Raw genomic sequence first — 21,209 nt, 5'->3', positions numbered from 1 at the left:
CATTAATCAAACATTAATCAACTCACATGTGATAGTCACTTACAGATTATTATTACCTACTCATAAATAGTATCTATAAAATGTGACATCTAAAACTACACCAGACAACAGATTTGGGATGCTTCATTGTTTTTTTTTATTTTCTTGAGGACACCATTTTTCACCTCTAATTTACTTCACTTAAACTAAGATTAATACTAAGGTTATAATCCTAACTACATCCAGGACACTGATGTGAAATGTGTTTTTAATCGTATTACATTTTAAGGCAAAACTGTTGTTTCTGCTCAGAACTGTCATTGGCATTCCTGTGTCAGCTGATTTAAAAAAAAAAAAATATATATATATATATATATATATATATATATATATATATATATATATATATATATATTTAACCTTTATTTAACTAGGCAAGTCAGTTAAGAACAAAATCTTATTTACAATGACGGCCTACCCCGGCCAAACCCGGACGACACTGGGCCAATTGTGCGCCGCCCTATGGGACTCCCAATCACGGCCAGATGTGATACAGCCTGGAATCTATCCATGGACTGTAGTGACGCCTCTTACACTGTGATGCAGTGCCTTAGACCGCTGCGCCACTCGGGAGACACTGAAAGGTGAAAGTAATATGCTGTAAAAGGGTCGATTGGAATTCACTCCCCTCGAGTACTATCTCTCTTCAAGCCCTTGCAGCAGAGGAGGTCAGACCTGGTCTCAGCGGTGTCTTTCTGAAGGTCTCTTCCTGTTGGAGTTTCCTACCAGTTCGGCTGTTGTTCTCTTCAAGCTCAGTACTAGAACAGTGGTAGCTGGCTCAGTGCAGTCTAGGGGAACCTAAAGTTGTTATTCTATGGAGAGTTTCTGTATCCTCCCTTTGTCAACATCAGCTCAAAGGCGAAGGTAAGATGTTGTACAGGGGTTGAATAAAAAAACATATTTTCTCTCATCAGTGTAGCAAAATCTCCAAGCATTATCCCTGTTACAATCTCTCTTCAAGCCCTTGCAGCACAAAAGGAGGGTAAGAACTCAGCATTGTTTTGAAGGTCCTATCTACAATTGGAGTGTCACTTCACGTTCTGCAAAATTGTTCCCTGGAGAGCTGCTTTGAATTTCAGTCCTCATTCCCAGTTGGTTGCGCAGATCAAATGTGATATCAGGTGATTTTTGGTGTCCTCTTCTCCGTTCTTCTTTTTCGATGCTGTCTTTGGCTAATTCCATTGGAGGAGGGTTTGGTTTTGAACACTAAAGAATTTTAAGACCCAATTGTCCAGTTAAGTACCATAAAAGGGGATGTTGTTTTTGGTACTAACAGCTACTAATTCCAAATGACCAAAATCTCTCCCCACTCCAAGTTCCCACTCCTACCCTCCTGAATTTGCTTACATCGCTATAGAACCTGCAAAGAAAAAACCGAGAGTAACAAACAAGAGCTGTCAGTTACAGAATGGATAAATGGATTTTGTAAAAGATCTGATAGGTATGACATAAAATATGCGACATGACATTGTTTGATGACACGGGAATAAATGTATTTCATATCAGTATTTCTTATGGCATTTGCAACGGACACGGACTTAGGGGCGAGCCCGGTCCGACAGCCAGTCGTGCAGGAGGATCTGCTCCAGAACGGGCCGCTTCAGAGGGTCTTGCTTGAGGCACCAGCGGACCAGGTCTCTGCATTCTATGGAACAATAGGATTAGACAGAGTCACAAATGGTATCTTGTTACAGTAGAAAAAAGTATACAGAGAGAACACACTTGTTGCAAACTTCAGTTTAAACTCTATTAATCATGTATCCTACCCTAAACCATTTTTTGTATGCAAAATAGTTCAATTCTGTGTTTCTACTGTGTCGTCATCGCTTTGGATAGTGTGTAGATAAAGCACTGGTAATTGGACCCGTACCAAATTGCACCCTACTCCCTAAACACGCCTACTCTCCTCCCAGCTGCAACTATATACCTTTGGAGATCCCTCTCTTGAAGCGCAGGCGTCCTCGGATGATTTCGGCCTCCTTCCTGAAGGGCAGGTCACCGTTGACCAGGCCAAACAGAAGCACACCCAGGGACCAGATGGTGGCTTTGCGCCCCTGGTACTTTCCATCCAGAACCCACTCAGGGGGGGAGAACTCTGTAGTGCCTGAGACAGATGGGGGGAGAGATGGGGGGGGGGGGGGGGGTGTTACATTACTTTGCCCGAAGCCCACAACACCAATGCTATTCAGTCTTCATCTCTTCTCACCAGCAAAGTCCCTGAAGAGTTTCTCCCTCAGCAGATCCCCGCAGCCGAAGTCGATGAGCTTGACGTTCAGAGTGTCCGTCTGCACCAGCAGGTTCTCCACTTTGATGTCGCGGTGGATGACGCCGCGGTCTCGGCAGTGCCGTACCGCCAGAACCACCTGGAGCATGATGACCCTCGCCATGGCCTCGTTGAGCTTCCCACCCATCGTCTCACAGTAGTCGTACAGGTCCATGCAGGAGGTGGGACGCTCCAGGACCAGGATAAACTTCCTGGGCTGCTCGAACCAATCCACCAGCTCCAGCACGTGTTCACAGACAGGGGGCCTCGACACGATCTGCATCAGGGCGACCTCCAGGGGCAGCCTGTGCGTTGTTCCAGGCTAAACGGGGGAAGGTTGATTAACAACCGTTTCATGCATTGGCAGTGCACAGTGGGCCGTTATATCGGTCTGACTGTACATACAATTATTAGGTAGGCTAGCACTCCGATGTGACTGTTTTTGTGGTTTGTTGGGTAGGCCCGTACACATTTATCAGACTGTACTTACGATTGTGAGGTAGTACTCCGATACACCCTTAGGGATGTACTTAATGGCGACCTGAGTGACGGAGAAGGGAGAAACACGTTGTGAATAATCAACATAATTGTGGTAATGTCTTATGCTGTGGATGGACAGATCTAAAGTGGGAGGAAAGAGAGGGAGGGATGATTACTTCTCTCCCATCTTCCTTTCGTGTTCCCTCATAGACGGACCCACAGCCTCCTTTTCCCAGCAACTTGCCCACGTTATAGAGCGAGGTGAAACTGGCTGCAACACAAATGTCACAGTTAAGGACACGGCCCAGTCCCTCCCCTAACCACACACTGTTTATCAGGCTATTCAATGTCTAACAGGCTTCATTGAGGACAATAACCAGATCTAGAAGAGCACAAACAGAGCAATAAAACTAATCAGACAGGGGGCTTTATTGTACACTTGACTTACTGTAAGTCAGCCCTGTAGGCCTTTAGGTATTTGCATTTTACAACAATTGGCCACAGTTGAATTATCTCATTGAAACACTCTGTGGTGTCTGGTCACTCAAAACTAAGGCAAATTATAACCGATGTGTTTGACCTCTGCGTGGTGGGTTGCGCCGGACTATGGTCTTCTGTTTATCACAGACTTCTGAACCTTTAGAGTCGGTTCTCTCGCTGCTGGTGGATGCGTCTGTTGATGTGGAGGAGCTAAAGGAGCTGTATGACCCGGATGCCATGGTGACCTTGATCTTCTTAGCAGTCCTAAGGTCGTCTGAATCCAGATCTTGGAAAAAAGTCATCCTTTTCCTCTTTGATCCCATGTCGCATTGGGTTCCCTTGTCCTCCATCTTGGGGGTTGGTAGGCCCTTTTTCCTTGGCATCTTTGAAATTGCCCTGGTCTCCATAGGAGTGGGCCAGTCAGGGTCAGCCTCACTCTCAATCTGCAGTTTCTGGAGAGTGCTCTGTGTCAGTTTAGGACAAGGGAGCACCAAGGAAACCATTTTGGTTATGGCCTGCTGGCTGGACCGTTTTTTGGTTGGGCGTTCGCCCCTATCCACATTGAACCTGCACTTCCTCTTCATTCTCAGCCCCTTGTTCTGAAACAGTCAGACAGTCCTAACATTTTATTTTGGGATATTTGTGATAACCTTTATAAGAAAATAGAGTGATTTGCAAGTGCACCAATAAGCTACTTTGCCATTATAATAGATATATATATAAGCTCTGTCCAGAACAGAGACAAACCCAGAGCCACTAGGCCCCATAAAATTGTGTAGGTCTGAAAGGATTTGATTGCCTAAGCAATATGGTGAAAACAATTATATATAGTCTATTCTAGGGTAAAACAAACCAATTGAAAGAAAGTTCAAGCTCATACTTGAACTTTGATACTATTTTTCACATTTTGCAGTCGTTTTTGGGATATGCTGTTGACATCGAAGACACCATTTACACACTTTTTTCTCACCATAACCTATTCTGTTGAATTCAGTCCTGGGTTCAAATACTATTTGAAATCTTTCAAATACTTTACAAAGTAACACTGAACACCACTCTCTGAGCCATATGCACACACAAAAATATAATTCACACATGTTTAATACACACATGAAGTAGGACAGATGTAAACACCCACCTATTTATTATTATTACTATGACTGTTTGCTTTAGCCTTTACCTGGAGTGCCAAATTAGGCGGGGTTTGTCATTTTAGGACTGTTCCATTGGCCTGATTTCAAACAGTGTTTCAACCCAGGTCTGGTTGGATTATCGTTGAAGTCAATCAAATGTAGAACCTACCAGGAGTGTGAATATAGAACGTTGTTCCGGTGAGGTGGTGGACCCGTTTGATTGATTTGTCCATCAAAATATGTCAGACATGATGATGTCATCTGGCACAACTTTGTCACACAGTTGATGTCACAATAGCTCACTCTTAACAACAACGCGGCCAGTCCCGGCGACAGCAACCCCCACGCTTGTTGTAAAAGAAATACTCGTGAATATATAAATAAACATTTTATTCAGGTTTTTTTAAATGAAAAATAATCCTGTACATTTTCAACCAATTATTGAGCCCCTGGCGTCAACGTCATCAATTGTAACCTGACACTTAGGCCGGGGGTGGCTTTTGAAATACACTGCATCTGGGTTTACACGAACAGTCAATTTGAAGAGGCTAGAACACACAGACAGATCTCGGATTAAGGACAACTTCGTGTATATAAGGTTCTCACAGTGGAGTTGGCTAGCTAGCAGCTGGAAACGAGTCGACTTGAAGTGGTTAATGTTAAACCCTTAGCTAGCTAACTTAGCTCCGGGCCGTTAGCTCACGTAAACAGAATTCCAAAGGCACCATCAGGAAAGAGTGTTGTGTCAACGTATTTGGCCATAACGGATAGTAGTAGTGACTCTGTTGATGCTAGTTAACGTTAGCCCATATACAAAATAACTGAGTCTGGTACCTCGGATAGTAAAGAAAGGTAGCTAGTTAGCTAATCATTTCTCAACTAGAGTTTTGTTGTGGAGCTAGCGAGTTAATTTACGTTGCTTGTTGTGGACCTGGTTATTCATTTCAGAACTACTAACGGGTGCTTGTTGTGTCAGCTAACGACGTTATTTAGCCCTGGATACGTCGACTGTCCACTCTTTGCAGTTTAAACCACTAACGACATGGGTCTTATATTTGCCAAACTGTGGAGTTTCTTTTGCAATCAAGGTGAGTACTTATCTATCAGCTAACATTTTTAGCTTGCTAGTTAGCTGACGTTAGTTGGTTGGTTGGCTAGCTAACGTTTTTGGTTGCCAGCTGTTCTTCGTCCCGATGTGTAGTTAACGTTATTCCTTGACAATGGCTGCATGCACAACAACACATAGTAGTGGTCTAGTTAGTTGGCTAACTATTTATTTATTTATTTTAGCTCAATGTTAGGGAGTTACCGTCTGCAACATAATCTAATGGTGGTAGAGGTTCACAGAATCAGCCAGCTAAGGATACTGTTAGATGTAACGTTAACACTCAAATAGCCACATGTTTGAGAGGAATAATATGCAGTCTGTGGTCCAATTTCGGACTTGCTGTTTAGGCTACTGTTTCTGTTGACTTTGAGAAATGGACACAAGGGACGTGGAAGGATGTGGAAGTCGGTTTGGAGTTTTATAGGGCTAAATGGATAACAAAGACGTGTTGTAATGGCCCTTTCCTGTCTTTTCAATCCTGCAGAGAAAGAACATGTCAATATAATGGAATTGGGCAGAGCCTTAAAAAAAAAAAATAACTAGGCAAGTCTTTTAAAAATTAATGTTTATTTACAATGACGGCCTAGGAACAGTGGGTTAACTGCCTTGATTAGAAACAGAACGACAGATTTATACCGTGTCCGCTCGGGGATTCGATTTAGCAACCTTTCAGTTACTGGCCGAATGCTCTAACCTCTAGGTTACCTCCCGCCCCCTTAAACCTGGTCCCATATCTGTTTGTGCTCTTTTCAACTACATTTCTCATTGTCAAGCCAAACATGACAATGCGGGACAAGGAGTTGTCATGATGATAGCACAAACAGACTGGCACTCATGCTAGCCTGGTCCCAGATCTGTATACCAATGGAGGTCATCTATAGTAGAACAACTCTCATACTACTGTCCCGCAATGTTGGGCCATAAGGTAATCCTGTGGAATTGTGTATCCCATTGGCCTAATCCCTCAGTGAGACAGAAGAGGACCAGTGAATTGCTAATCCCAGCCTCCAGTGTTTTAGACTAGAGGACTTTAACAGGTCAAAAAAGTCATTCCGAAATGGATCCATGGCATTCCCACCTGACCCGATATGCATAAATAAATAAAAATAGACCCGTTCCGAATGGACTCGAAGACAGTCTAACCTCTTACGAAAAGACCTGTGGAAAAACAGACCAGTGCTCGTTTAGGTCCGAGAGTAGAAAGAGGGAGCGAGAGAACCCCAAGCTGGGCGCTGCCAGCGACATCAATAAACTAGCGAACTTGGCCAAATGATCCACAGTTACTTGCCCTTAAACTGAAAATATATAGATTTGTTGTTTCAATGTGTAGCATATTAAAAACTTTATAGCCTATTCAATTAGTTTCTACTATCTGAAAACAATTGTCCACCTCACAGTTCAGATGTATGAGATTTGAGTGCTAAATTCATCAGTATGATATATATATATAAAAAAGTTTAAAGGAAGGCATAGGTGTCCATTTATTTTTTTAAATAAGTATAAAGGAAGAGCTATAAGAAATATAAAGTGTCGCTGGTTCGCAGTTGTCCAACTGAATGTATCTTCCGCATTTAACCCAACCCCTTGGTTAAATGCTCGGGGATTCGATCCTGCAACCTTCCGGTTACTGGCCCAACGCTCTAACCACTTGGTTACCTGGTGCCCCATTAGCTAAGCATAATAGCTAGCCATACCAAACCTTCACAGAAGTTAATTTTGATATTACCCTAATAAAGTCATTGTTTACAGGGAAAATACAAACAGGTTATTATATTGCAGCATTAAATTGAGTTTTGCGTCTTGCCCTTTTTTAGTTTTTTTCCTTTTCATGGTTTGAGTGCGAGTAGCCCTAGGCCTTCTGATAATTATGTTATATTGCAGCAAATGTAACATTACTCTAAATTTGGCCAAAGAAAATGGCTGACAAACCGTATTTAAATAACTGATTTAAACCTTGAACAGGCCTATATTGCAGTAATTACCAATAAATGTGAGTGCCTACTGTAGGTCTACCCAACAAATGACAGCAATAGGCAAATGTTCTTTTATAACAGGCCTACTTATAACCTAAATACAGAGCACAAAAGACAGAATTTAATTTGGGCAACAAAATGATACAATGTTTTTGCATATTTCAAGAACTGGTTTATGTTATTTAATAGGCTAATAATAATATACAAAAATAATAAAACAAATGATAATGGGAACCAAAACAAATAGGATAGAAAACTGCATCAAACCTGAATAGTGAGTTCCATTTGGACAACGTTCTTCTCATCTTTCTCCACTACAATATTAAACTTGTCCCTGAGGACATTGCTCCTTTCTCGCTCTCTCTCAGCAGCAGGCGGACGTGAGGCGAGCAGCCGAAATCACTTTCAGCTGGACAGAAGCTGTATGTTTTTGAGTTGCAGTTGGCTGACAACGATAAAGCTTGTGCGGTTCTTGTCTGTCTCACGCACATTAAATTGAAGAGGACTGGTCCAGATGACAAATCAATTTTAATTGCACAGATCCGTGGCAATTTTATATCAGATCCGAGAGACAAGTCAGAATTTACAATTTCGGGGGCTTAGAACTCTACCAGTTTCACTCACATCAACAGAGTTAATGGTAGTGAGATACTACTAGGATGGATGCTTGTGGAATGTGCATTCTGGACCACTTCCATCTTTGTGTTTGTCATATTGAAAATGTTTGAATGGAAAATATAGAGTTCACACCAGTCCATGGATATGGAAATGTTGGATAGTGTTCTTTGCATGTAATAAAGTCTCAACTCTCTCTGCGAGCTTTTTTTGGCCGGGCCAACCCACATCCACAACAAGGTAGCTATCCTCTCAGGAAGCAATAGCTGTGGAACATTTGACGACATCATCTGTTGTGTGCCAAAGCCTGTCAAAGTCATCAGCCTTCTGATAGTACTACCTTCCTCCTTGTCACCCATGGGCTTCAAAGGTGAAGTCCCCTATGGGGGATATTCTAACACAGACGTGCCAACTTTGATTCAGGCTTTGGTCTGCCAGCCACCTCTGTATGACAGTGAAGTGTTAAAGGCCCTAAAGCAACACAGAAGCTAAAGACCCTGTATGGTGATTTTGGGGGGGTGGGCTACTTGCACTTGTGTTAGGCCAGCTAAAGCTAGGAGCTAAGGTAAGAGAGAATTTGCTTGAAGAGGTAGGCTAATTAGCTTTGAAAATGGCGTGAAGTTTCCCGTAGGTACAGATCTAGGATCAGCTTCCCCTCCCTTAATCTTAGTGTGGCAAGAAGGTAGTGTATCTTGGGAAGGGAAACTGTAACCTGTGCACACTTTCTTTGTTGCAGAACACAAGGTGATTATTGTCGGGTTGGACAATGCTGGAAAGACCACCATACTGTACCAATTGTGAGTACTTAAAAAAACTTTTTAACCTTTATTTAACTAGGCAAGTCGGTTAAGAACTTATTTACAATGACGGCCAGACGCTGGACCAATTGTGCTCCGCCCTATGGGACTCAAAATTACATCTAAATGTGATACAGCCTGGATTAGAACCAGGGACACTTCTTACCCTGCGATGCAGTGCCTTAGACTGCTGCACCACTCGGGACTACTACAATTTCCTCCCCCTTGTCTACTTTCTCCATGTATCTTCAACTAAAACTCAATAGTTTTTCTATGTTTAGGGAAAATTCCTGTCCATCCTACTAATGACTGTTGCTCTCTGAGGTAGATGACTGCAACGTTTTTGTAACTTCCTCCTCAGTCTGATGAATGAGGTGGTCCATACCTCACCCACCATTGGGAGTAATGTGGAGGAGATAGTGGTGAAGAACACCCACTTCCTCATGTGGGACATCGGGGGACAGGAGTCTCTCCGCTCCTCCTGGAACACCTATTACTCCAACACAGAGGTAAGTTACACCCACCACCCCAACATACTCTACTCACCCAGTGGCCAGTGCTGTACGTTTTAGTGGTAGCAGACAGACGGTGCATAAAGGTCCAGTGGTGTGTGTTGTAAATAGTGGGGCTCCTAATCCCTAATAGATGCTGTCAGAGAGGGGAACAAAAGTATTACCCAGCTGCCGTGTTTGTTCAGAGCACAGACGGACCAAAGGGGCGTCCCCGGGTTCAAAGGTCACGCTGACAGAGGCCTGTCTGAAAGGCACGTTTTGCCTCAGCAGCTTGTGGTAAGAGTGAGGGGAAGAGGAGGATGAGGAATGTGGCTCTTCATTGGAGCTCTGTTTTAAAACCCCCCCAGTAGGACTCTTCAAACCGTATCACACACTCTTGCCAATTCTGGAACCTGACATCTGCTAGGCTCTGTCCACATGCTCACTTCAGCACAAACACTGCATCCACATCTGCTATGCTCTCTGAACGATACACAATGAGTCATTAGCATGCTAGCCGCAAGCCCAATTGTGAGGGTCTCCGCTCGGAAATATCCACCCACCATGTTTCACTGTACCTGTTCTAAATGGCATCTGAAAAGATGAAGTGTCCTATTGAATCTATTGGCTTCTATGGAAGTCATGAGTTTGTTTCACCAGCCATCTGTGCTCTGTCTCTGTAACTTGTCTGTTGCTGTACTTGTCTTCCCAGTCGCACGTGGCCAATCATTCCAAATCCCTCTCGCTCACTCAATGAGTCCGAGCATAGTGTCTTGCTGGTGACAAACCTATTGGCCGTGTCCAAAATCTGTCTTGCCTAGTACTTATTTAAACTGCGTACTTTGTAATAATGTTACTGTAGTGAACAAAATATAAACACAACATACAACAATTGCAAAGATTTTACTGAGTTCATAACGAAGTCAGCAAATCAAAATAAATTAGGTCCTAATCTGTGGATTTCACGTGAATGGGAATAGAGATGCATCTGTTGGTCACAGATACCTTAATTTTTTTAGGGCTGTGGCTCAGAAAACCAGTCCGTATCTGGCCACCATTTACCTCATGCAGTGTGACACATCTCCTTCGCATAGAGTTGATCAGGTTGTTGATTGTGGAATGTTGTCCCAGTCATCTTAAATGGATGTGGGAAGTTGCTGGAACTGGAACACGCTGTCATACATGTCGACCCAGAGCATCCCAAACATGCTCAATGTGTGACATGTCTGAGTTTACAGGCCATGGCAGAACTAGGATATTTTCAGCTTCCAGGAATTGTGTACAGATCCTTGTGACATGAGGCCGTGCATTATCATGCTGAAACATGGTGATTGAGGCAGATGAATGGCACGACAATGGGCCTCAGGATCTCGTCACGCTTATCACTCTGCATCGATAAAATGCAATTGTGTTTGTTGTCCGTAGCTTATGCCGGCCCATAACATAACCCAATTTTTTTGGGGTCATTTTTATTAGGCTCCCCATTAGCTAACGCTATAACGCTAGCTAATCTTTCTGTGTTCCAAGACCAATTAATGAGACATTAAACAATTACAAATCAAGACTTCAAACATTTAAGAAGTAGACAATACAGACAATTTAAAATACCTGACAGGAAACACTTAACATTCAGCTGATGCCTTCTATTTCCTGTCCAGTCATATGGTCTATCGCATTAATGTACTTGTGTAGTTGTGTGTGACAACTGCACATTTTAGAAAGGCCTTTTATTGTCCCCAGCACAACAGGCACATGTGTTATGATAATGCTGTTTAATCAGCTTCTTGATATGCAAAATCTTTGGGCTCAAAGACACTGCATCTCTTTGCAAGAGGCGTTACCAAATTCCCTGGTTCGAATCCAGGCTGTATCACATCCGGCCGTGATTGGTAGTTTCATAGGGTGGCACAATTGGCCCAGCATCTGGGTTTGGCTTGGGTAGGCAGTCATTGTACATTTTTGTTCTTAACTGCCTTGCCAAGTTAAATTTAAAAAATCTGGCAGGTGGATTATCTTGGCAAAGGAGAAATGCTCATCATCAGGGATGTAAACCAATTTGTGCTCAATTTCTGGGATCTTTTATTTCAGCTCATGAAACCTGGGACCAATGTTTGACCTTTATATTTTTGTTCAGTGTACATACTATTTAGAACGTACTGTTTAGTGAAAAAGTATGCAGTAAGCAACAAATAAACATAAATACTCATCTATACTGAGAAGGCGTGATCTAATGCACAATCGCGCAAGAATAGAGTACCCCTATTATCAGCTGTTGTCAAACACGGGTGGGTGTGAAAAGACTATTCTCTTCCTCAAGGGTGCAACGAAGTCTCCTAGAGGAAAAGCTGAAATGAGTATGACACCTGGCAATTTTAAAGCATACATTTTTTCTGAATATCACATACTATCTATTTTCGCACACCTCAAAACGCCTACTATTTAGTACGCAAGTACGTGTTTTCGGAAATGTCTAATTTCCTCTTGCAGGATTTATAAAGTGATTTCAGTTTGCATTTTCTCTCCTGTAATTCCCAGTTTATCATCTTGGTGGTGGACAGCACAGACCGAGAGAGGCTGGTGATCTCTAAAGAGGAGCTCTATAAGATGTTGGCTCATGAGGTTCGTATATTAACCCCCCCAGTACTCTGACCTTCATTCACACACATGCTGGCACAGAAAACTGGTGGGAAACCATACAGAACTAGTCTTATTTTTTTTTGCTAGCCTAAAATAAACAAGGAGCTGGTCTCCAAGTCCACATGAATGATTCCTAGTTCCCTCCGTCACATTGTTCAAGGGAAGTTTCCGTTGTACTTGGTTGCGTCCCAAATGGTGCCCTTTTCCTTATATAGTGCCATAAGGCTCTAGTCAAAATGAATGCACTAAAAAGGGAATGGAGTGCCAGTTGGGACACATGTTGTAGTGGAAGTTGCATTGTTCTCTTTGCCCCTTCTTTCTTCCCAGGACCTAAGAAAGGCAGCTTTGTTGATATTTGCCAACAAGCAGGATATGAAGGACTGCATGTCGGCGGCAGAAATCTCCAAATACCTCACCCTCAGCTCCATCAAAGACCACCCCTGGCACATCCAGTCATGCTGCGCGCTCACAGGAGAAGGGTGAGAGAGGCCTTGGCATCACGTGGACACACACACAACCTTAACACTGTCCCGTTCCTTTCTATAGTCTATGTGATACGCCTCTTAACATTACTTCTTCTGAAACTTCAAAAGGGATCTGCAACTTAGACTGTTTGTCTTTTTTTCTTTTCAGCTTATGCCAGGGCCTGGAGTGGATGACCTCGAGGGCGGGACTAAGATAGCCCCTTCTCCTTTGTTGGATGTTGAACTGACTGACTACCGTTCTCACCTATCTGGTGGTATCTCAGACTCTCCCTATTGGCTTCTTAAAAACAAAAGAAATGGTTCAATTTTGAGCTTAAGGCTGCACGGGAAGCAAGTGTTGCGTCTCTCCCTGCTACATCAACTTGACCTCACCTGGGTTGTGTTCATTCGGCACCAAACAGAAGAAAACAAACCAAAAAAGGGAGGGACTTCCACAACTTGTCCAATTAGAAATGCTCCTTTCCATTGTCCTTTGCAAAATGTTTTTGCTACGGTGTGCTGTAATGAATACCACACTATTATAAGGTCCTTGTTAACTGGACCCTCTTACTAAACCACATGGACTTTTTGCTACCTGGATGTGATCAAGCTGATGGTAAAACTGCAGTGGAACCACAGCCAGAAAGAACACTTCTCCTCTAAGACTGGAATACTAAGTGTCCACTTGAAGCGATGGACACACCATCACCACTACATATCATGATTATAAATCATAATGCCATATTAGGACCTGGATTAACATTTAGGTCTCTTGAATGTTCTGTGCGGAAGTGTTTCATCAATCATGTATTCATTTGTCTGTCTATTTTGATGCCTACTATACAGAGGCCTACACCAAACAGTGTTAACCTGACTACCATAAGTGAGTAGGTAAACTTACTTAGGTTGGAGAAAGGAAGGGGTTTATCATGGTGAATGGACACCGGGTAGTATCAGTAACACAATGGTATTCTATGTTGGTTACAGGAGTGGAAGTCTGTTACATGTGTTTTGGTTTAGGCCTATGTGTGCAGGATGGCATGTTCAAGATGTTTTTAACAACTTTTTGATGTGTTTTTTATTTTATTTCATTTGTCGTCGGGGCTTATTATACATGGTCAGAGGGCTCTGTTCAAAAGTAGTGCACTATATAGGGTGCCGTTTGGGATGCACACTGGGTACAAGCCTCATGGTGCTTGTTTCTTTGACTGTGGGAGCCACTGTATTATTGGGAATAGTCTTATTGTATTTGACTTCTCAAGCAAATGTCGCTGGGATCTGTTTTTCTTAGCACTCATTCACACCGGAAACAGATGGGGTGCTAACTAGTGCTGAGCGATCAACCAAAATGTTGTTTTTTTTAAACCGCTAATTGACCAACGTTGGTTCAATTATTTGAATTCCATGTAATTTTTCCCTGTGAGCTCAATGCACACATTTCAGTTTCTCCACAGATAAATCAGATCAAGCCCGATCTGTGCGACGTATTTTCCAACAGGCCAATATTCATAGTTTAGTGCAGAAAACGTGATAATTAACTACAATGACCATTATGCATAATCCTACTTTTCAGTTTTTTTCCCCGTTACTCCTGCTATGTTAGGTTAGTGTGGGGCAGACACTTAGAGAGCAGTTGCTTCGTGAGGTATCTCTACCTGAAAATACATTCATCTAAGTGATTGATAGTATGCCTTATTTCCATTGAAGAACTACTAAAATAGTGTTTGTCAGACAGCATAGGCAGCAGCTCTATAGAGATGAGGAGATTTGGAATTAGTCATCAAATAAAACAAATGTAATATACAGAATGAAATATTTTAAAGTAATAAATTAAGTGATATGCAGTAAATTGGCAGTCACTACTAATAATGGGAATTTTAATCATTGTTTTCTGTTAACATTTAACCCACAGTGCATTTAATGTTAAAATTGTATCAACTGAAAACTGATTATTGAAAAATAATAATCAAACCGAAACCATACAGACCTCATGCAGTAATCGCTCGGCACCAACCAACCACTACCGTGGTAATATCAGTGTTCAAAGCTCAAGTTTCATAACAGTATTGTACACATGTCAATGCAGCATTTTGATTAGATTATTTTAGCATTTTGCGTATATACATCTCAAGTATGTGTTGAGATGTCGAACTGAGCAGGTCAGTAATTGCAGCTACATTTGTTAGTGTATCACCTTATTCTGACAGAAATTACTCCTTAGACTGACACTCAGGCTACTTTAACTCTATTTGCTATCACGCCACCTCCTTGTTTTAGCTTGACAAGGACATCAATGGAGTTTGCAAAAGCACTAATGGATCTGGGACCAAGCAAGCGTTAGATATATGGTAGTCTTTGTGCATTTTTGACTGCAGTGTGTCGGAACATGCCTTCCAGTCCCCATCAGCTTATGTTGCGTACCCTCAAAACACCTAGCCTGATCCCAGATTTGTTTGGGTTTTAGCCAACTTCTCTAGTTAGAGAAATTGGCTGAAGCACACAGGTCTGGGATCAGGCTACTGACAGGCCTCAAAAGGACTTCGGGTTAGGGCTTCTCCTGTGTCAAATGTGCCACATGTCAGACAGACTCGCATGTGAATGAATGGGATGTTGATGCTCTTCTTATGTCTGAATGTCTGTCTGTTTGCCCTGACAATATTGTATCCCTTGTTCCCGCTGTATCAAGATTCTCAGAGTCTAGAATCAGCCCCATTCCACAATCTTACTCATTGTGGATGGAACCACTAAATTGATCCTAAATTGGCACTCCTACTCTGAGAAGCATGCTACATATGGCCTCTCACCACCAGGATTTGTTACGACATTGGCCTGATGGGTGAGTTCTTTTTAAATAGCTAACAGATCTATGCACGTGTCACTTTGCAGGTGTGTGTGGTGAAGTCGAGGAAACAACTTCAGTCTTTTTCATTGGGACTAGATTCAGAGTAGCTCAGGGTCCGGTTTCCCCAAAGTACCTTAAGGCTACGTTCATCATTAGGACCTTCGTAGGAGCATCGTTAAATCTCTAAGCTGTTTCCCAAAACCACCGTTTTAATAAAGCTGCTCTTAAACACTTATTTAACGACATCAGGCCACTTGTAGAACAGCTACGTATGTCGTTAGATGCTTTTTCTTGCCCTTCTGCGTGACTTTAAAAGATAAATACAGTATAGGCTACAGACCTAATATACTGTATTTGAATATATAGCTAATTGTAGACTAGCCTTCCGTCTAGTATTTGCCAAAACTTGATTTAGTGCGTTTTTATAGGGTAAACATTAGAATAAGCCGCCTCAATATTTGTAGCCATAGACAATAAATAACATCTCTCTAGGAGCTGATCCCTCGTCAGTAATTCTAATGTTAAGATTGGAAAGGCAGAACCCTGCTCTGAGAAGGGCAGTATCAACACAGGCCTCAATGCACTTATTGAACGTACTCAGTGTGGTGGTTTGTGAATAGCATGTTATAGCTTTGACTGTTGTAGGGAAGATTAAAACGGTCATAAGCCTAAGTTTCAGTGGGAAACTGGGCCCTGGTCCATCGTGCGGCAAGTTACAAAGAGCAGTGGCGTCCACCCTGGTCCGGGAGAGTATCTGAGTCCACTGGTTTTAATTGACACACAGTTAGCATTATGTGAAACCGATGGACCCAGGATGTGTCCCGAAGGGCTCCATATTCCCTATATAGTGTACTACTATCAGTAGAGTGCCATTTGGAATTGGGACACATACCCAGTCTCTTCAGAATCATAGTGCATTCCATTGGTACCTAGTGCTTTATACTCTGTCAGACACTTAAATCAGGATGATAATGACATGTATGATCTGGGTTGCACATTTCAGTTTTATTTTTAAATAAAATATTGTATTTTGAAATGTGAATTTGGTTTGTTCACTGACTAGGCCCAGAAGGCTGCGATTTGCTTTTTAATGTTTCAGGCATCCACAGCTGGCTGCCAGCAGTCTCATACTGTTTGTACCCTCTCATGGGTGAAGACCTGATGAACATATGAGGACATCTGCAGAGACCCTTCTCAGAACAGAGAACCTAGCAGCTGTCATGACTAAGGCTGCGTTTACACAGGCAGCCCAATTCTGATATTTCTTTCACTAATTGGTATTTTGAAACACTAATTAGTGGGGAAAAAGATCAGCATTGGGCTGCCTGTGTATGCTATCATCTGGTGTGTTGCACCGCCATAATAAAGTAAGCATAGCACTGACTGTTATTAAAAACAATGTTTTCTCAATGTTATTAGATACAATATATAAACTCCGCAACAACAAAAAGGTCCTGAAAAAGGAACGGTCTTTCAAAGATAATTCGTAAAAATCCAAATTACTTCACAGATCTTCATTGTAAAGGATTTCCCATGATTGTTCAATGAACCATAAACAATTAATGAACATGCACCTGTGGAACGGTTAAGACACTAACCGCTTACAGACGGTAGGCAATTAAGGTCACAGTTGTGAAAACCTAGGACACTTAAGAGGCCTTTCTACTGACTCTGGAAAAGCACCAAAAGAAAGATGCCCAGGGTCCCTGTTCATCTGCGTGAACGTGCCTTAGGTATGCTGCAAGGAGACATGAGGACTGCAGATGTGGCCAGGTCAATAAATTGCAATGTCCGTACTGTGAGATGCTTAAGACAGCGCTACAGAGCGACAGGACGGACAGCTGATCGCAGTGGCAGACCACATGTAACAACACCTGCACAGGATCGGTACATCTGAATATCACACCTGCGGGACAGGTACAGGATGGCAACAACTGCCCGAGTTACACCAGGAACGCAGAATGCCTCCATCAGTGCTCAGACTTTCCGTAATAGGCTGAGAGAGGCTGCACTGAGGACTTGTAGGCCTGTTGTAAGGCAGGTCCTCACCAGAAATCACGGGCAACAACGTCGCCTATGGGTACAAACCCACCGTTGCTGGACCAGACAGGACCGGTCTGGGGCGGTGTGTCACAGCATCATTGGACTGAGCTTGTTGTCATTGCAGGCAATCTCAACGCTGTGCGTTACAGGGAAGACATCCTCCTCCCTCATGTGGTACCCTTCCTGCAGGCTCATCCTGACATGACCCTCCAGCATGGCAATGCAATCAGCCATACTGTTCGTTCTGTGCGTGATTTCCTGCAAGACAGGAATGTCAGTGTTCTGCCATGGCCAGCGAAGAGCCCGGATCTCAATAACATTTAGCACGTCTGGGACCTGTTGGATCATAAGGTGAGGGCTAGGGCCATTCCCCCCAGAAATGTTTGGGAACTTGCAGGTGCCTTGGTGGAAGAGTGGGGTAACATCTCACAACAAGAACTGGCAAATCTGGTGCAGTCCATGAGGAGATGCACTGCAGTACTTAACGCAGCTGGTAGCCACACCAGATACTGACTGTTACTTTTGATTTTGATCCCCCCCCCCCCCTTGTTCAGGGACACATTCAATTTCTGTTAGTCACATGTCTGTGGAACTTGTTCAGTTTATTTCTCAGTTGAATCTTATGTTCATACAAATATTTACACATGTTAAGTTTGAAAATAAACGCAGTTGACAGTGAGGGGATGTTTCTTTTTTTGTTGCTGAGTTTAGGTGAAAAATATACTCTAGCTTGCAATATAACACTGAGGACGTATTGCAATGAGTGTTGGCCAGCGTACTAACACAAGGTAATTTCACGTTAAACCATCAATAAGTGCTAAAAATAACCCGCACAGCTGATTACAACCATCATTGGCCACAATTTACTGCTCCTTAAAACCCTTTCCTGAAATCAAATGACCTAGTAGCCACAAGGATGGAATGTTCATGTTTTTCACAATTAATTAACTTAATGCAGAAAATCCAGTGTTTATGTCAAACGGTTTTGTTATATTTTAGCCTTCTGTGATGTATACAAAATGTAATATTGGGATGCAAACTATATTTGACATGGTACAGGTGACGGTAACCATGTATGTGAGGCGTATACTTTTGTTTTAAAGTAGATTTGTTTAAGACTACCAAGAAACACTCTGTGACCCTGATTTAGCCCACTGCACATGCGCAGATACCGTGTGTGACTGTGATAGTGAAGTCTTGCATCTTGCTCAGCTCAATATCTCTTGTGCTGTTCTTGGAAATGTCATTTCACCGAGTCTACCTTTAAAACAGATGTTGAGGTTATCTTTTAGACCTGATTGCTGCCAACTTTGTTCAAATATACCCTCTGGTGGGTATTACCTCTGGTGGGTTTTAGTAGACTAAGGGAGATGTCATCCCGTAGAATTGAAAAAAGCATTTCCTTGTTTACCACGTCAAATCTACTGTGGCAATTTACCCGAGAGTTTGTATCAATGGAAAACTACAGTTGGTGAAGCCTATTCTTATTTTTTTATGTAGTCCATTAATTACAACTTGTCTTTAAAAAGTGCAAGTTGGCATTCATTGAGATGACTCATGTACTGGAGGCAGTTTTGCAGGTCATCAGTAGTTAACACAGCCACAAAGTCACAATTATGGCTAAACACCGCCTATTTCTTAAAATGTGATTTTAAACCCAACCTTAACCACGCTGCTATCCTTATGCCTCTCCTGAAAGGAAGACCAAAAATATAATTTTTGTAGGCTGTGGAATCTGACTTTGTGACTATTTTAACTAGTGACGACCAGAGGGCTATCCTATGAAGAAGGTTTGAGAAGTTAGAGAGGTAACTTTGGTCAACTGAGTTCAACACCTTTTAGCCAGGTCAATTTCTATGGTAACAAATCTTCACAACTAACCTGCTCGGCTAACTCCATTTACCCTGGGTTAAATGACTGAGCCACGAGTTGAGGACCAATGAAATCTTGCAAAGATTGCGTAATCATCCCCTTAATTTGAGGAAGACAACTGATTAAATATGTTATTCATCAAATGTTTTTTTGTGTGTAGTACACATTTTAATGACATAATGCATTTTAAACTACACACACAGTAAAACTTATGACTTAAAATAATTGTATTATCGATAGGAGTGAGAAACATATGCTTGGGGTTGTGCATTGATAAGCACACCAAAAATTCAGCATTAAAAATACATCAAATAAGCTTTTTAGGAAGTGCCGTCTTTATTTCACACTATAGCCTGTGAAGATAACTTTTCTTTCATTTTGATTTCGGCAACCATTTAAAATGTAGCACTGACTCGCCCATGTATTGGTATTTCAGCATTGGGTCAATGAAGAGTTTGCGTTCGACTAGTCATGTGCGACATGCACGCGCAGTTTCAAGCCTGCTAGATTTAGTGGCAGGCGGATGAGCAATATTCACCATTGTAGTATGGATGAAGACTGACTTGGAATGTGAAGCTAACAGAAGCCGGTGCTTTTACACAGGCAGCCTAATTTAGATATTTTTTCACTAATTTATCTTTTGAGCAATCAGATCAGCTCTGAAAAAGATCTGATGTGATTGGTCAAAAGGCCAATTAGTGGGGAAAATATCAGAATTGGTTGCCTGTGTAAACACTATTATTTTGCAATTTAAATTAAGGTGAAACGGTTTAATGAAAAATAGGCTTACTACTAATTACAGTATTAAAAAAATACATTTATGCACGATGGCGCACGCGCGAAGCCGGTTTGGGTTCTGTGTTATGGTTTCTATACTCCGGATAGGTTGATATTTCATTGGAGTAGAGAACATAGACGCAGCTGTCTTGTATCATAATCACTTGACTTGGTAACAACTGACCTGTTCATAGTGTTTCAAGAAATCCAGCTTTGTAATTGAGAGAATGGCTTTGCTGTGTTAACCATAGGTCCCCACTGCCGGGGGATTTACGAGAATGGGGAGCATCTCAAATGGCCCCCTATTCCCTAAACAGTGCACTACTTTTAACCAGGGCCCACAGGAGTGCACTACATAGGGAGCCATTTGGGGAAAGGGGGGATACCTAATCAGTTGTCCAACTGAAATGTATCTTCCACATTTAACCCTGAATCAGAGAGGTGCAGGGGACTGCCTTAATCAACATCCATGTCTTCAGCACCTGGTGAACAGTGGGTTAACTGCCTTGCTCAGGGGCAGAACAACAGAATTTTACCTTGTCAGCTCATGGATTCGATACAGCAACCTTCTAACCACTAAGCTACCTGCCACATCCATGAAGTAGAGGCGTGACACTAGAGGCCTTTGACTGACACCTGACATACTGCTAGAGCCTTAAGCTATTTCATTTCACACATGAAGAAAAAACCTGTTCTATGTCATCTGCTCGAAACCGCTACTTGATATGGCGTCCAAAATATTAGCCCTTTTTCCTCCTCTGTAACCAGGCTAACTAAATAAATGCTATTATTCACACATCCTTTTCCAATGGATATCCTTGGATTTCTGTTGCAAGAGGAGCTCTGATTCAGTCAGCTCATATCCTGTCCGGTATTTGCATCGTACAAATAGACAAAAGGCTCATATCAGCTTATTAACGAGGTTCGTTGGGTTAGGTTGTGTAACCATGTCTGTGTCCCAAATGACACCCTTTCCCCTATTTAGAGCATTACATTTCCATAGGGCTCTGGTCAAAACAAAGGTAGTGCACTATATAGGGAATAGGGTGCAATATGGGATGCAGATCATGTTTCCTCTGTGGCCTAGGCTTTCCAAGTATCGCCACGTCTCGGGTGACATAAGACTGGTTAGAAATGAATGGATCTTCTCTTCCATTTCACAGAGAAGAATGGATATTCTCTTCCATTTTCTATG

General features: G+C 42.3%; 2 protein-coding genes across 3 annotated transcripts; one reads left to right on the top strand and one right to left on the bottom strand.

The window, feature by feature from the left end:
* Positions 1 to 1,561: 1,561 nt before the first annotated feature.
* LOC109900194 (serine/threonine-protein kinase pim-3-like) lies at positions 1,562 to 3,765 on the bottom strand. Its single transcript, XM_020495900.2, has 7 exons — positions 3,363 to 3,765; positions 3,138 to 3,164; positions 2,959 to 3,053; positions 2,793 to 2,843; positions 2,246 to 2,624; positions 1,967 to 2,143; positions 1,562 to 1,684 (listed from the first exon to the last, which is right to left on the bottom strand). The coding sequence occupies exons 1-7, from the start codon at positions 3,763 to 3,765 to the stop codon at positions 1,578 to 1,580; spliced, it is 1,239 nt and encodes a 412-aa protein (XP_020351489.1). The 3' UTR covers positions 1,562 to 1,577.
* Positions 3,766 to 4,852: 1,087 nt separating this feature from the next.
* Positions 4,853 to 16,358, top strand: arl8 (ADP-ribosylation factor-like 8). 2 transcript variants are annotated; one of them, XM_020494792.2, is made up of 7 exons: positions 4,853 to 5,247; positions 5,344 to 5,483; positions 8,828 to 8,888; positions 9,250 to 9,397; positions 11,915 to 11,998; positions 12,344 to 12,495; positions 12,650 to 16,358. In XM_020494792.2, exons 2-7 carry the CDS (start codon positions 5,438 to 5,440, stop codon positions 12,696 to 12,698), a joined length of 540 nt encoding a protein of 179 aa, XP_020350381.1. In that variant the 5' UTR covers positions 4,853 to 5,247; positions 5,344 to 5,437; the 3' UTR covers positions 12,699 to 16,358. The 2 variants fall into 2 exon arrangements, with proteins under 2 accessions (XP_020350381.1, XP_031691843.1); XM_031835983.1 differs by having other exon boundaries at positions 4,871 to 5,483.
* Positions 16,359 to 21,209: the final 4,851 nt, after the last annotated feature.

The sequence above is a fragment of the Oncorhynchus kisutch genome, linkage group LG11 (assembly GCF_002021735.2).
Source record: "Oncorhynchus kisutch isolate 150728-3 linkage group LG11, Okis_V2, whole genome shotgun sequence".
NCBI classification, from domain to species: Eukaryota; Metazoa; Chordata; class Actinopteri; order Salmoniformes; family Salmonidae; genus Oncorhynchus; species Oncorhynchus kisutch.
The sequence above is the reverse complement of the archived record's forward strand: the minus strand, read 5'-3'. Positions and strand labels throughout refer to the sequence as shown.